This window comes from Solanum dulcamara, chromosome 3, assembly GCF_947179165.1.
Source record: "Solanum dulcamara chromosome 3, daSolDulc1.2, whole genome shotgun sequence".
NCBI lineage: Eukaryota > Viridiplantae > Streptophyta > Magnoliopsida > Solanales > Solanaceae > Solanum > Solanum dulcamara.
Genome location: NC_077239.1, coordinates 76,328,883 through 76,344,845, shown reverse-complemented (window position 1 = coordinate 76,344,845; position 15,963 = coordinate 76,328,883). Strand labels below are relative to the sequence as shown.

The window sequence follows — 15,963 nt, the reverse complement described above, 5'->3', positions numbered from 1 at the left end:
CTTCAGAACATTTGTGACAATACATTTTTCAGGGACTTCGTTGGAAATTCACGTTTTTTTTAGTATAGTGAAGGTAAGATTTGGTGATCAATTTACACATGATTTGATTTTTGATGATTTAGGAAAATATCATTAAATTGATCTTATATGATTTTTCTTGCTTTTAATAATGGCATGCACATTTTTAATTGCCCCATGATCATGGAGCTAAGTCCTATGGTGAAAGAGTTGAAAGCATAAATAATGTGACCACATGGCTTAATGGAATTGCAAACAAACAAACAAAAAAATCAGCCACGTTTTATCTACTTCAATAAGTTTATGGGGTGTCAAAATGTTACACCTTAATTAGAGTGTAGACGTTTGACATCTTAAGTTCCAAGTAATCTCACTCCAGTCAAGCCAAGTTTAATGGAGTTGGCCAGATAATTTCAATTTTACCTAATGTTTTGTACTTATATCCAGGGGCAGAGACATAATTTATTAAGGGATGTCATTCAACTTAGTTCAGCTTATCAAGGATATGACCTTAGATATGAGGTCTCGGAGGACACAGATTAGAATAGAAGGTTAGTGGGTAGGAGTGTGTTGTCATGTATCCGTCCATACTAGTACGTAGTTGTAGTATTGCTCTTGTAGTTTCTTGTCTATCGATGTTTGTTATTGATTGTTGTTTAATTTCTTATACTTTCGACTTTCATATTATTTTGTTGTAGACTTGTAGTTATTGTCTTGCACTATCTATTGTTTTTGTTACTATATGTTATTTCTTGTACTTTAATTACTTCTTTTTCTGAATTTCTTTGGACTATTTTCCTCTTGAACCGAGATTCTATCGAAAATAGTTTCTTTACCTCTAAAGTAGGGGTAAAATTGCATACATCCTAGCCTCCCCAAACCCCACTTTATAGAATTAAATTGGATATGTCGTTGTGGTTGTCGTCGTCGTCATTCAACGTCACTTTGTAGAATTATTATAAATAATATTCTTTTGTAAAAAACAATATATGCTGATACAATGTTCCAACAGTGCTTACAAACAATATATAAATTTGAAACACTAACCAAAACCTGAAATTACCATACTAAATTAAATCTAAACTCTCTTATAAGACCAGACCAATCCTTTTAGGTATTGTTCAAATAGGTTCAGACTAAAGTCATTGGGTTCCACTCGTTGTCAAAGTAGGCTGATGGAAAATTCCCATGTTGTTGCTGTGACCTACTGCAAAATTGCAATGGTGTGGGTCATCAAAGGTTGTTACCCCATGCATGAGTAATTAACTCGAAATAGTTTGATAGTGTTTTGGAAAAATCTTGTGTATGTCATTGTGTAAGCCATATATAGAGCATGATGGTACACTACCACAAAATTTGCAAAGATGAGATTAGCTTTCGAACATTCCTTACCCATCTTTACTCATGAAGAAGATATCTAAATTAAGATTGGACATCTATCATTGTTATGATGACACAGTTGAGTATTCATTTGATCCAACACCTGGCCGATCAAACCTGGTTTCAAGAGGCATCTAATAACCAAGTCCAAGACAAAAGGGTGTATTAGTGTACCATGGATCTTAAGCTAAACAATCTCATGTTAAGGTGCACTTCTTCAAATTGGATTAAAAAAAATTCCTTCAATCTAAATTTTAATGATCTTTCACTTCACTCTAAATTTTTTTTAGACAAGTAGAATCTATAACAACTTAATATTTAGATTTAGTGGCCCCCAATAATTAGCTCTTTTTTTGTGGAGGAGTTGATGGATGGTCCCAACTGTTAATTTTTTTGTTCCTTAAGTACAAAGCATAATGAATTGATATACCTAAATGTTAAAGGTCAATCAAAAAATGAAGCATGGGGAATGCACATATCATTTGTGTTTAATAATACTAAAGAGTTTCACTTCAACACGTCTTATATCAATCTCCTAGACGTTTATTATAGTCATCCTCCCATTAATAGGTGTGTACCCTTCAGACATCGACCATACGCTAATGCATAGATTTTCTTACACGAAAATCTACAATAAATTTCATTATTGATTAATATTGACACAATGTAGAGAAAAATAAGTACCATGTGATAAATCATAGTGAAGAGTGGTGTACAATTAATTTTGAACGTATACACTAGTCCATCAATTGAGCTGTTTTTTTATTGTCCACTAATTTAAATTGGAGAGATTCTTGATTAGGTACATATATGCTAGGTTTTGATTTAACCAAGTCAATATATAGGAAAGGCAATATGTAGGTGGGGGCCTAATATGCCAAATGCTAGTCGTTTGGTATGTTGTTAATTACATGTTTTAATTAGATGCAAATAATGATTGATTATCTTTTAATAGTTGAAAAATGATTGATTCATTTTTTTAAAAAAGCTTTAAACTTACCTATATATAATGATAGATCTTGCATAAGGGAAAGAAAAAGTAGGGAGAGATTTATATGTGTCGCACGTGCATTTCGTGCGCGTTTTGTGCATTACTGCATAAATATCACATATATTGAATGAAATTAATTATAGTATAAAGTTAAATTCTATTAAAAAATCTCAAGCATATTACAATAAAACCAATTTCAACATATGTCACACGTGTATCATGCACATTATGTGCATTACACGTACATTTTTTGTCAATTAATAATTTTATTTTAAAAATCACCTATATAATGAGAGATTTTTTTCTTTTTCTTTTTCCAAAATGTGCGCATTCCTTAAATTTCATGCCAATGGCTTTCCATTTAGTTAAACCATTTATTATTTATTTGAAGTGAATTTACTGTTTAGTAGTATAAGAATATTACAAAAGTAATATTAAAGATGAGGGTTGAAAAATTGTTCAATTTTTAAGGGATAATTTGATAATTCAATTTTATATTTAGAGCCTTCTCATTTTTCTTAAAGTATGATAATGATATGTCATATGATGATTGTTATTATTAATGTTTTCGTTTTGTTATGCTTAACAACTAATGTTATTGTCCATAGTATTTCACTAATCTTCTATGCTTTGCTATAATTGTAGCATGTATTGTGCAAAAGTAAAATTGGGATCACCACCAAGAGAATACAATATGTCCATAGATACTGGAAGTGACATCTCGCGGATTTTATGTAGTTCCTGCAATAATTGTCTTCTAACAAGTGGACTTGGGTAAAACATATCTTTTCCTTTATACTTTTGTTACGTTTTAAGTTTATTCTATAAATTATGATATAACAAAGTTAATTCTTTCGTAATTTTCTAACACTATCATGACACGGAAGACTCATCAACTGCATCTGACATTTCTTTTTCAACCCCAAATGTAGTAAGACAAATTAATGTGCTTACACCTTGCATTACGCAGAACTAGGGGTGTACATGGATCGGGTTAGTTCGGATTTTTTACAAACCAAACCAAACCATTTGTGTTGGGTTATTAAATCTATAAACCAAACCAAACCAATAAAAGTCGGGTTTTTCGAGTTTCTCGGGTTTTTTGAGTTTTTTGGAATTTTTTCGGGTTTCTCATAGTATCTAATAAAAAGCACAGAGCAGTGCTTCTTAAAAAGAGTTCTAGTACAAAATATCAACATATAAGATGGAGGCACAACACTGTTTGAAGTTTTAACTTTATAATATAACTTTATAAGATAAGTTTTTTTTGTATATTATTTAGATGGGCTACTCAAGTCCAAATCTAAATGTAAGAAAGAAAACAAAAATTATGAAAAAAATTTAAAAAATATTTATAAATTACATTTTAATAAATATTTTTATGTATAACATAATTTAAAAGTAGTATATCTATAATCGGGTCGGTTTGGGTTTGGTTTGACTTTTTTTAGTTAAAACCAAACCAACCCTATAATGGTCGGGTTTTTTTTTCAAACACCAAACCAAGTCAAACCAAATCACTAGTCGGGTTTTTTTCCCGATTTGGTTCGGTTTGTCGATTTGATGCGGTTTATCGGTTTGTCCTGTACAGCCCTACGCAGAACATAATGACACAATCAGCTATTATGTGTTAGATGTATTGCATTTGTCACCAGTCTAAGGATCTCATTGATTGTCAACTCTTAAACATCAATCATTTTTGGGTGAATATTTTTTTTAATAAGAATTTTTAGGTCATCTATCATATTAAAAATCTAAAATAAAGTACATAATGGGGAACTTGGCCTTAACTTTCGATTACAACACAAGAATAAAATTGTTATCCTTCAAAAAGAGAGAAGGTAAAGTTAAAACTATAGTTCTTTACTGGATTATTTGGATAATATACATATATATTTGAGATGTAGTTGTTTCATGTTTTTCTCATCTGTGTAGTAATTTATGAAGCAATACTCGATGGGCGATGCATTAATGTCTTGAGAAAGTAAAATCTTCTTTAGGTGAGGTTTTGTTTGGATCGAACGATCGATCTCTCAAGTATATATATCTATAATACGATTTGCTTGGTGACATGAGAGGAGCCAAAACGTTATGATGTTCTTCTTAGCTTTTATGGATGTTTATCTTGTCCATCTCTTAATTAACTATATTTAGTCGTTGTAATAAGATTTCAGTAATCCTATTTTAGTTATTGTTAACCTTGAAAATTCTAAGTGTGTGAGATTGATGGTTTGAAAATTTCCCCTCATCTATTTATTCAAACCCAAACTCGTGGGTATATATATATATATATATATATCTTACTACCACTATTTTTTGTGTCTCATGTAGTACAAACAATATAAAGCATATACACAAGTCTTGTTCTTAAAGATAAATTAATTGTATATGATTTGGTTCGACAAAGAACTGAATTGGCTGATTATGGTGGTAAATACGTAACATCTTTTTAAGATTTGATTTCTTTATATCGTTAACTCTATTAGGAGGGAGTTAGGAGCGGCTCAATCAAATTGATAGCTTAAAGTCAAACCTTAATAAAAATCTTGAAAATATTCAATAAAATTAGTTTCTACATTTGTCGTACGATGCATCCCGTGCGCGTGCATTACATGTACATCTTGTGCTCGTCATGTGCATTACTCGTGCATTTCTTATCAATTGTGTAGTATTTTTTTCATAAAATATCACATATATATTAAATGCAATTAATTGATAGCCTAAAGTCAAACTTTATTAAAGAGTCTCAAGCATATTAATAAAACTAGTTTCAGTGCGTCACACTTGCATCTCGGGCACATTATGTGCTTACACATGCATTTTTTGTCAATTAATAATTTTGTTTAAAAAATCACTAAAAGAATTTATCTAATATTCAAATGGAATTTCTCATCACAATCGACACACTCGAGAGATTTTCAGTCATTTCAAACAATTATCATATCAATTCCACTAAAGAATAAATAATCATCTCTACTGCTGAACTCGAATTGCTACGTATTGCCACTTATATTATGTCGTGATCAAAATCCCTTTTTTTTGGCCAGTTGTGTAAAGAAAAGCATGTTATTTTGTCAGTTTTTTTTTAAAAAAATAAAATTCTTTTGGCTTATTTATTTGCAGATAACTGTCATTGTTTCTCATTCAGCCAAGTCAATAATATCAGGAACATATCCATGCTAATTGCTATCTAATTTCCTCAAGGTTCACTGTTTTATATTTTTATTAGTGAATATTTGATTCAAGTTATTAAATATCTAATTGGTCTTTTTGATGATTTGAACATTTCTCAAACAACATAAAAGAAATGTTTCCTCGAATTTCTCTTAATTTTTCTGGTGAAGCATCCATGAATTTAAAACAAACAGACTACCTTAGTTATATGACTTTTTTGTGAGTGTTCGAACCTGCATTTATAATTTAAATATTTATGAACAAGATAATATGTTACCAAGATCGTATGATTACACTAATTTTTAAAATAGAGAAGGTCCTAAAACGCCCTTCAACTATTCGAATTGGTACACAACTATCCTGAATTCACCTTTCGGTTCCCAAATACCCCCTGATGCCAAACTTTTGGCTCAAAAATACACTTAATATTAACTATTTGCCTCATATTTGACTTTATTTTTAACAGCTCTCCTAAAGTAAAATTATTAAATATTTATTTATTATGTTTGTCATTGGTCCAAATTTAAACCCTTCTCAAATAAATAATAAAAACCACATATAATTCATATTTTTACCTGATACCTTGAAAATAATATTCAAAAAATTATTAATTTCATTATATTTTTCTATTGATCTATTTTAAATCAATACCCAATTTATTAGAACCCAACTCATAAATAGGAATCCATCTAAAATCCATGTCTGAATGTCCATTTAAAACAATATTATTATTTTTTATTAATACAAAATTTTCTATTAATTATCCAATTGTCTTGTTCATTTTCTTTTTTGATTCATTTTTTAATCTCTTATTATTAAGATATTAGAGACTCAAACTTGAAATGAACTTAGATGTTTATATTCTTTTAATTTATATTATTATCATGGTAGAGTAGGGGTGGGAATAGGAGAAAAAACTGTTTTTATTCGCTTATTTTGAATTTTGGGTGCATACAAAAGAAAAAAAAATGTTATTAAATCATCTTCTATTGAACTAATTATTTCTATATAAATATCCTTGTTGTTTTCCTCTTTTTTTCTCCCTTGTTTTGTCATAAATTTAAAATGGTGGGCAAGATCCAAGAAGAAAAAAAGTGAAAGAGAGAAGAAGTTGGGGGGGGGGGGGGGTTGGAAGGTGATTTTACTATGCAATCCAAAATCAAGTCAATCATATGAACTCATATACGAAGTAATTTCAAATTATTTAAACTAAAAAATACCTAAAATATCCTTAAATTATGATATTTGGTACAATATTGTCCTCTCCTCCACCTTATGAGTGTGTCTGTCAGAAATAAGGAGATTTTTTAGCCAAAAGATTGATGTCAGGAGTATTTGAAAGCCGAATGATAGATGGAAGATAGTTTTGTATCAATTCGAATAGTTGAGGGGTATTTTAGACTCTTCTCTATTTTTAAAATTAAATAAATAATGAATTTATTAGTTAAACCATGATTAGAGACTTATTTTGGTCACTCGAGGAAAATGGAGAGAAGAGAAATGGAGTCGAGCCGAATCTACGAAAGATTTCAAGTTCAGACTATGATGACCCGTCCTTTTTGAGGTAAAGTCAAGTTCGTTACGGTCCACTGATTCACCACTGAATGGCTTTGGCTTTCTTTTTCTACTCGACCGATAAGGACTTGAAAGAAAGCTGCCTAGACTTTCCAATCAGTAGCTGGGCTAGGGCTTATTCTGATTCACTTGCTATAAAATTGGAATAAGAGCTTGCCGGTCACGTGGAAGGTCTTCGGGGAGCCAAAAAGCGCTCCATACGTATATATATATATATCTTGACCAAATAAATGACATAATCTGTAAGGGGTAAATCAGTAAATGGGTCATTACAGTGTATCCCAAATATTCTACAGACGATATGACCGTTGTATTCAAATTTCAAACCCCATATATCTTCTTCAACCACTAAAAGAAACCCCAGATTTGGGGTATTTCCATAGCTCAAAATACCATGAAATCAACGCAAGTTTCAACTCCAAATTCTTCCGTGAAATCATCATCCACAACTGTCATGGATTCCGAAACGAAAGACAGCTACTATTTCCCCGGATGTCGAAAAGATACCAATTGCAATTGCGAAATCTGCATAGCCAGTTTCAACGCAACTCTCGATCTGATGACTAACAGCATGCACAAGAGCTCTATCACAAAACTTTCAGCGGCTAGAGCCCTTCAATTTCCAAGAAGCCCCATTTATTACAGTCCATCGAGGACTCTTTCGACCCCCAAATCGATTAGCAACAGTTCTGCTTCTTTGTCCATGTCCCCTCCGCTCAATTCCACAACCAGAGGGTGCTTTCATGAGAAGGTAAAGAAGAAAAAGAGGGAATTTGGTTTTGGGGTTTTGTTGATGAGATTGATTTTTGGATTGGGTGTTGTTTTCGGGTTGGAATTTGGGTATTCTTGGGTGGTTTCTGCGTTCTTGCAGCCTCAATTGTCCCCGCAAATTGTTAAGAATTTGAGTGAAAAATCATGTGGTTTGAAGGATTTTGATGAAAGATTGATATTCTTTAAGAAGGAACTTGAAGGTCTAATTGATGACGAAGAAATATCGAGTTGCAGCCCTCTTAATTCTACTTGGAAAATCAACCAGGTATAGATTTTGTAAATGCTGGATTATTGCCTTTGTTGGTTCGATGTATATTCTTGCTATATGTCTAAGGGATACCAAAATTAAGTAGATTTTTCAACTAAATTATAGGATGGTTTGCTTTTGAATTCGCGATGTACGCTGTACAAGACAAATTCAGAAGAGTTGAGCATATGGGGATGGCCTTTACAAACAGCTGGTTTGCTCACAGCTGGATTTTCTTCACGTTCGTATACCATATTATCAGGAAGACTTACTGAGGTAACAGAATTTCGACTGTGTTCTGTTTCTGTCTTCTCTTGTCTTTCGAGTTCACTTCATCAAGTTAAGGTTTTTGTGTTCTTTTTCTCTTCATTTTGAACAGTGGTCCAATGGGGAGATTGGTTACTTGATTAGAAAATCGAATAGTTCATGGACACAACAAAAATGGGGTGCTTCAGCTGTGCAAATGGACCCAAATACATGGATTTTAGAGTACAGTCGAAGTTCTTTAACTGAAAATGGAAAATTGGTTTCAGCTGTGTTTGAGTTTTTGAAGTTCAGGCTGGGAAGAGAAGTTCAAAAGTTGAAACAAGAGTTCTGGCTATCGTCTTCTTTCACAAGCCAGCACAGTGATTTCACAATAGAGAGGCTCCAGATTCCAACCTAAATAGAACTTATGAGAAAGCATTCTCATCCCTCATGAGAGCTCCCGGTTTAAGCTCTATATGTTTGTTCTTCTGTGAACGTTGAGAATTCAATATTAGCATCTTTTGGTTCTACGTTGTTCTATTACATTTCAACTGTAAATATTATATCCCCTGTAGCCAGAAATGTTCTGCCTACACTTATTTGATGAAATTGAATGCTAAAGAGAAACGAGGACACTAACACAATGTAACATACGGCTAATTCTATTTCACAAATTGCTGTCACCAGTAGTCTTTACAAGAACATGAGCCGTCTCTGTAATGGTGAAATCTAGTTCTATCTCTTACAACAATTTCTCTCTCAAACACCTTAGATGCCAACTTCATAAAGTTATGGCAATCCTCACAGATCCTTAAGTTCTTGATTATATGGATTGGTGATCCCCTATTACTCTTCAGTAATCCATAACAAAGAGTCAGCTTCTCGCTGTGCAAAAGAACCACATCCTTCTTCTCGTCCTCATCTACATCAATTAAAACAACATTGGTGTTTGGAGCATAACCGTCCTGCTTCAACTTGCAAACTACCTCATCTAGCTTCGTGTAGATGTCATCAGCATGTTTATGACTCTTATCAGCTGTTAAAAATTCGTGTATCTCATTGTCCATTTCAATCTTACTGTGTCCCCGTTCCTTCAATATGCCTTTGTGTTTCATAAGTTGTCTCACCTCCCCAACATTTTCCCATCTTTTTCCTTTAGCATAAAAGTTTGATAAGAAGACATAAGCCCCATCATGTTCAGGATCTAACTCGAGGAGCCTTTTAGCTGCAAATTCTCCTAGTTCAAACTCACCATGGATCCGACAAGCAGCCATTAGTGAACCCCAAATGACAACATTTGGTGCCATAGGCATAGTCTCTACCAGCTCCAGAGCTTCTCTGAGACGATTCGCTCGGCCATAAAGGTCAACCATGCAACCATAGTGTTCAAGTTTAGGTGTGATATTGTACTCATTCACCATTGATGAGAAGATCTGTTGTCCCTCGTCAACAAGTCCAACATGGCTACAAGCGTATAGAACAGCCACAAACGTAATCCAATTGGGCTCTTTCATTTGATGAAAAAGCATCAAGGCCTGATCAGCCTCTCCATGAATGGCATGCGCACTAATCATACTAGTCCACGAAATAACATTTTTCCTTCGCATTCGACCAAACACTCCTCTTGCTCCGTCTAGATACCCACATTTGGCATACATATCAATTAGGGCATTATTTACAGGTAAAGCTTCTCGAAATCTGTACTTATCAACAATCATATGGATTCTTTTTGCTTGGTCCAATGCACCAAGATTAGCACAGGCTGAAATAACACTTAACATAGTTACTTGGTCAGGCTTCACTCCAGATGCCTGCATTTCGTCAAGTAACTTCAGAGCTGCTTGAGGTTGAGCGCTCTCTGCATAGCCAGATATCATTGCACTCCAACAAACCAAGTCCTTATTTGTTATTTGATCAAAAATAGATCGTGCAGCTTCAACTTGCCCAGCCTTTGAGTACCCTGAAATCATGGCAGTTGATACCACCAAATTCTTTTGTGACAGTTTGTCATACAAATTCTGAGCCAAATCCATGCAGCCACAGCCTGCATACATGCTGATAAGAGAACTTTGCAGACGAGAATCAGCAATGATATTATTCTCTGATATTAACCCATGAATCACTTTCCCAATGGCTAAATTTCCAGTTTGACCACAAGCAGACAGAATGGTTGTGAAAACCCTCGAGTCGGGTTTCACATTAGAGCTACTCATCTCTTCCAACAGCACCAATACATCATCAAAAAGGCCATTCTGACAGTAACTGTGAAACACACAGCAGAAAGATCAGCAAGCTATAAATAATAAACTTAATAGACATCACTAGTTTTTAAATAAGTGATTCTGAAACCGAAGCGTGAAATAAACGTGCAACTAAACATCTTTGAAAATGATTCAACAACAGATAACAAACACGCGCACGCTCAACTCCAAACCAGTGGGGATGAATCCTCCATATCTATTCCGCTCCATCTAGGTCAGTCTCATTCCACTACTTAACAACAGGTTGTTTCTCGAGACAAATTTTGGGTTCCTTAAACTAAGTATTCTCTACTAAGAGCAATTCAACCAATAGTTAAAATTTCATGTTCAACTCAATTTACCCATTCACCATGCATCAGTATTTCCAAAAGAAAGTCTTTTTCTTTTTCTTCTTTGGCGAAAAAAGAAAAAAAAATTAGTCATCTTATATAATTAAATGGAGAACAGCATACCCATCAATCATTATATCCCAAGTGACAATATCTCTATGAGACATTTTATCAAACACCAACCGTGCATCTTCAATTATCCCACAAGAAGCATACATCCCAAGCAGAGCAGTCTGAATAAACGGGTCAGAATCAAACCCAACCTTACAAACCAACCCATGAATCTCCACCCCTTCACGCAATGCCAAAGCTCTTGAGGCAGCTTTCAGCAATGGGGGGAAGCTAAACCTGTCAACCTCCAACCCATTTCTTCTACCATTCTCCAAAAACAATAACGCATTATGGGGTTCCTTAGAACGTGAAAGTTCACCAAATAGCTTGTTGATGAGATGGGTTTGCGAGTTTTGCAAAGTGGAGAAGATGGAAAGCGAATAGTGAAGGCTTGAAGGGAAAGGAATTGAAGAAAGAATGAGGTTGAAAAGGAGGGAATCGGAATCTGACAAGTTTTGACGGAGGATTTGGGTGTGGACTTGTTTGAGCTGAGGGAGAGAAGTGGCTTTGGAGATGGAAGTGGATAGGTGGTGGGTGGTTTTGGGGTAGACGGTGGGTGGGAGGAGGACAGGTGGGGTGACGAAGGGGGTGATGGGGTGCGTCATTATAGCCATGGCATGTGAAAGGAAGAAGAGTATTTGAGCTTGGGAAGCTCTACAATGGAAACTATGGAGTGTTCCAGTGCTATACTGATAAGTGATATGTATTGGAGGGAATGTTTGGGTCTGGAATTTAGAAAAATTATTTTGTTGAATCTTGAATAAATTAGTACTTTGTATATATTAAGGAGGAAATTTCATAAATAGTTTCTATAAGTAATTATGATCCGTAGTTGCAGTTTGCATATCTGTGAGTTATAATCTTTAGTTATAGTTTACATATTTATGGACCGTAGATATAATTTAAACTATCATATAATTTGCGAATTTGTATAATTCACAGGTAAGTTTGTATAATTTAACTATTTTTTTATAAATTCAAAATAATGAATTTGTACAAACACAAAGATATGAACTTTAAACAATTATATAAATTATATTATAAAATTTTGAATTACACAGACGTATAAATTATACAAACTCAAACTATAATTAACACTAAATATTAGTGGTGAATTCTTACCCCATTTATTGAAGAAGTTTTCTTCACTTTTGAGCAAAATTTTAGAGATTAAAACATTAGTCAAGACTTATAAATTAACTGAGGGACATATGGAGTAGTAAACAAAGTGTCTCACTAAACCCCATCTGAACTCCAATGATTATAAATATACCAATCAATCAATTATCAACTTGGACCCAATCCTAAATTAGTTAAAGTGGGCTATACAAATTAGAAGAATACTGACGATGTATCGTTGCTAGAACTTTCGTTTGAAATGGTTGACGGCGTCGGAACAGAAAGCCATGTGAGGAGGAGTGAGTATATTGGACCAATAATTTGTCCATCTTTGATCCTTCTGTAGTCATATGTCGTTGGTGCTGTACTCTTCAATATCTGTTGATCTTCTTCTCCTCCTCCCCTCTCTTCCCCTTTCTCTGTAACAACTCAACTTGTCCAATATAGGATGTGGCTTAGGTGGGTGTTGGTCGGACGTTTATGTGGCGTTATAATCTGCACATTGAATGCCACATTTTATTCCGTTAAAGAAAGGATAGAAGTGATCCGATAGTTAGACGAAAGGGATAGTTTTGAGTCCAAAAATAGTTGAAGGATATATTTGATCTATTTCGAATAGTTGAAGAGTAGATTTGACCCTTTTCCGTTTTTCTAATTCATCTTAATATTTTAATTTTAATTTTTTTAAAGAAAATAATTTTCTCGAGCTAAAGGTCTAACCTCTTTTATACCGTAAAAATAGAAACAAAGTAAGCATATATTCGCTACTTTTCTAAACTCTGTTGTGGAGAAATATAATAAGTATGTTGTTATTGTATTTGTCAAATATGATGGATTCTATAGAATTTGTAAGCATACTTATGATTTTGGTCATTGATTGCATAAAATATATTTCTTCATAGAGTTAAATAACTTTTCAATTAAAAAATGCTAAAGCTATTTAGAGTTTGGGAATAGAATTAAAAGAGACTTTTGAGTTATCTATTTGAGAATTTAGGATACAAGTTTTAAAAATTGGGTAAAAGGGACTCTAATATAATTAGGTATTAATGGGTTATGCTAATTTAAAAAAAAAAAAAAATTATACACTCCAAAGTTTTGCTATTTACAAACAGGCCCAACATATAAGAGGGTTGTTTAGCCAAAAGAGCAACAAACAATTTCCAGAAAATCTGCGCATTTTTTCAGCGGGAGCAACAACAGCAGCCCTTTCCACATTCATCTTCGTCTTCTTCCATATCTTTTTTTTTTCAATCTCAACACATTTCAGCCTTCCAAACGTCAATGTTTAAATATTTATCTAAACAACTAACAAATGTTTTTCTCGATCTCCAAAATAATTAGTAAATATTTTCATATTTCTCCAAACAACTAACTTAGAGTTGTTTAAATATCTTCTGGTTGTTTGAACTAAACAACTTTTGATTGTTTAAACAACTTCTGTTGTTTGAACTAAACAACATCTCTTGGTTGCTTGAACAGCTCCTGTTTATATAAACAACATATCCACTCCTCTCTTCTCTTCTCTTTTCATCAATTTTTTTTTTTATAATTTTCACAATCAAATCGGAGTGAAAGAATTGGTGAAAAGAAAAGAGAAGAGAACAGAGGAGAGGAGAACAGAGCAAATCGAATAAAGGAGAAAGAATTGGGGAAAAGAAAAGAGAGGAGAGGAGAACAGAGAAAGAGGAAGAAATGCATTTAGAAAATGGATGAAATTTTGGGTTTTGTTAAAAGTTTTTGATCTTTTAATTTTTTACCCCAAGTTTATAAATATTTTAAATCAACCTCATCTCTTCATAATTAACCCCTAATTAAATGTTTATAACAAAAGAAAAGGAAAAAAAATAGAAATTCCCTATCCTTCATTTTACTCTCAAATAACCCTTTTAGCTCATTTTCCCTTTAGAGTTGGTATTATGATTAAGTTGGAAGGAGGGCTTTGGATACGAGCAACTCAAAAGTACTTTATTTTAGTTCTAGAATTGAAAGACATGACTTCAGGATTGGATTTCGGAAGCGACAATCCCCTGGATATAGTTCTTTCAGGCAGTAATCATTTAGTTCATGGTTCATTGAAGAGTTGCATATCGGTCGGTTCGGTTCGATTTTGAAGGTTGTCGCTTGGTTATATCGATTATCGATTTGTAGACATGCTAAATCGTTATAAAATCATTAAGATATTGACTTATCTGTTATTGATCGTTATCGATTTAACCCTTAAGATTTGACACAATTTTTTTTATTGAAAATTATATAGAAACAAGGTGACAAATCAAATGAACTATGCACATGAGTTGATATATTACATCTTGCTCAAAAGCAAATATTGTCACATTGTAGAATAATTGAGAGTTAGTTTGAGATAGTCAAAAATAAAAGTATAGAAAAATGGCATAAAGTGCCCTCGAACTATTAAAAATAGTATAAAAATGTCTCTCATCCATCTATTGGGCCTAAAATGTCCTTAACATTCACTTTTAGGTCCAAAAATGACTTTTTCTTTAACGGAAAAGGACATGAGGGCATTTTGTACCATTTCTAATAGTTCAAAGGCATTTTAGGCCCTTTTTTGTAATTAAAATTTCATTAAATAAATTTTGATTTATAATTAATTTTAAATAATTAAATTGTAACCAATAAATGCCCGCCACGTGTTTTAAAAACTATTCAAATTATTTAATTAAAATTATTTAAATAAATTTTGATTTATAATTAATTTTAAATAATTAAATTATAACCAATAGATGGCCGCCACTAGGGCTGAACACGAAAAATCAAAAAACCGAACCAAACCGATAACCAAACCAAACCGGAAAAAAAACCCGACATTTATTTGGTTTGATTTGGTTTGATTTTTAAATTTAAAAACCGACTATATTTGGTTTGGTTTTGGTTTCAAGTCTAAAAAAAACCGAAAAAACCGAACCAAACCGACTTTATATATACATATTTTAAAAATTAAATTTGTATATATATGTGTGTGTATTTTAATTTTTTTATGAAAAAAATACAATTTATATTGATTTTTTATATTTTTGATCTTGGGCCATTCTTTTGAATTATACTAAATAAAGTAAAAATAAATAAAATATAGACTTCATACACAGAAAAACTACTCACAATTACAAATAGTAAAACTTTAGGTGAGTCATTCTCTATTATTAAACATGTATGCGTCAATCTTGGATAGTAGCTACTGGCTACAATGAAATTTATAATAAGAAAATACTTTTGAAATTTATTTTCTGTTTATTCAAATAGTGACTACAAGGTATTTTAAAACCGACAAAAACCGAAAAAAACGATAAAAACCGACAAAAACCGAATAGTAAAAACCGATATCGTTTGGTTTGGTTTGATTTGACAATTTAAAAAACCGATTCAATTGGTTTGGTTATTTTTTAATTAAAAACCGATCCAAACCGAACCGTGAGCACCCCTAGCCGCCACATGTCTAAAAAATTATTCAAATTATTTAATTAAAATTATGTCAAAAATGTCCTTCATGCCCTTTTCCACTAAAGAAAAAATCATTTTTGGACTTAAAGGTGGATGTCTAGGGCATTTTAGGCTCAATAGATGAATGAGTGACATTTTTGTACCATTTTCAATAGTTCGAAAGCATTTTAGGCCCTTTTTCGATATAAGTATGAAACTAAACTTTAAGTCAAGGATTTTATATAACAAATTGTATAAATATAATTATTTAATCTATTATTGGGTTATTGGTTAACTTGT

The 15,963-nt window shown here is 32.8% G+C and overlaps 2 protein-coding genes across 2 annotated transcripts; one reads left to right on the top strand and one right to left on the bottom strand.

The window, feature by feature from the left end:
• Positions 1–7,372: 7,372 nt before the first annotated feature.
• On the top strand, positions 7,373–8,932 carry LOC129883020 (uncharacterized). The gene is made up of 3 exons (XM_055957558.1): positions 7,373–8,174; positions 8,283–8,432; positions 8,536–8,932. The coding sequence occupies exons 1-3, from the start codon at positions 7,533–7,535 to the stop codon at positions 8,818–8,820; spliced, it is 1,077 nt and encodes a 358-aa protein (XP_055813533.1). The 5' UTR covers positions 7,373–7,532; the 3' UTR covers positions 8,821–8,932.
• Positions 8,933–9,027: 95 nt separating this feature from the next.
• On the bottom strand, positions 9,028–11,818 carry LOC129883019 (pentatricopeptide repeat-containing protein At4g14820). The gene is made up of 2 exons (XM_055957557.1): positions 11,116–11,818; positions 9,028–10,664 (listed from the first exon to the last, which is right to left on the bottom strand). Exons 1-2 carry the CDS (start codon positions 11,715–11,717, stop codon positions 9,083–9,085), a joined length of 2,184 nt encoding a protein of 727 aa, XP_055813532.1. The 5' UTR covers positions 11,718–11,818; the 3' UTR covers positions 9,028–9,082.
• Between the last annotated feature and the right edge of the window lie 4,145 nt (positions 11,819–15,963).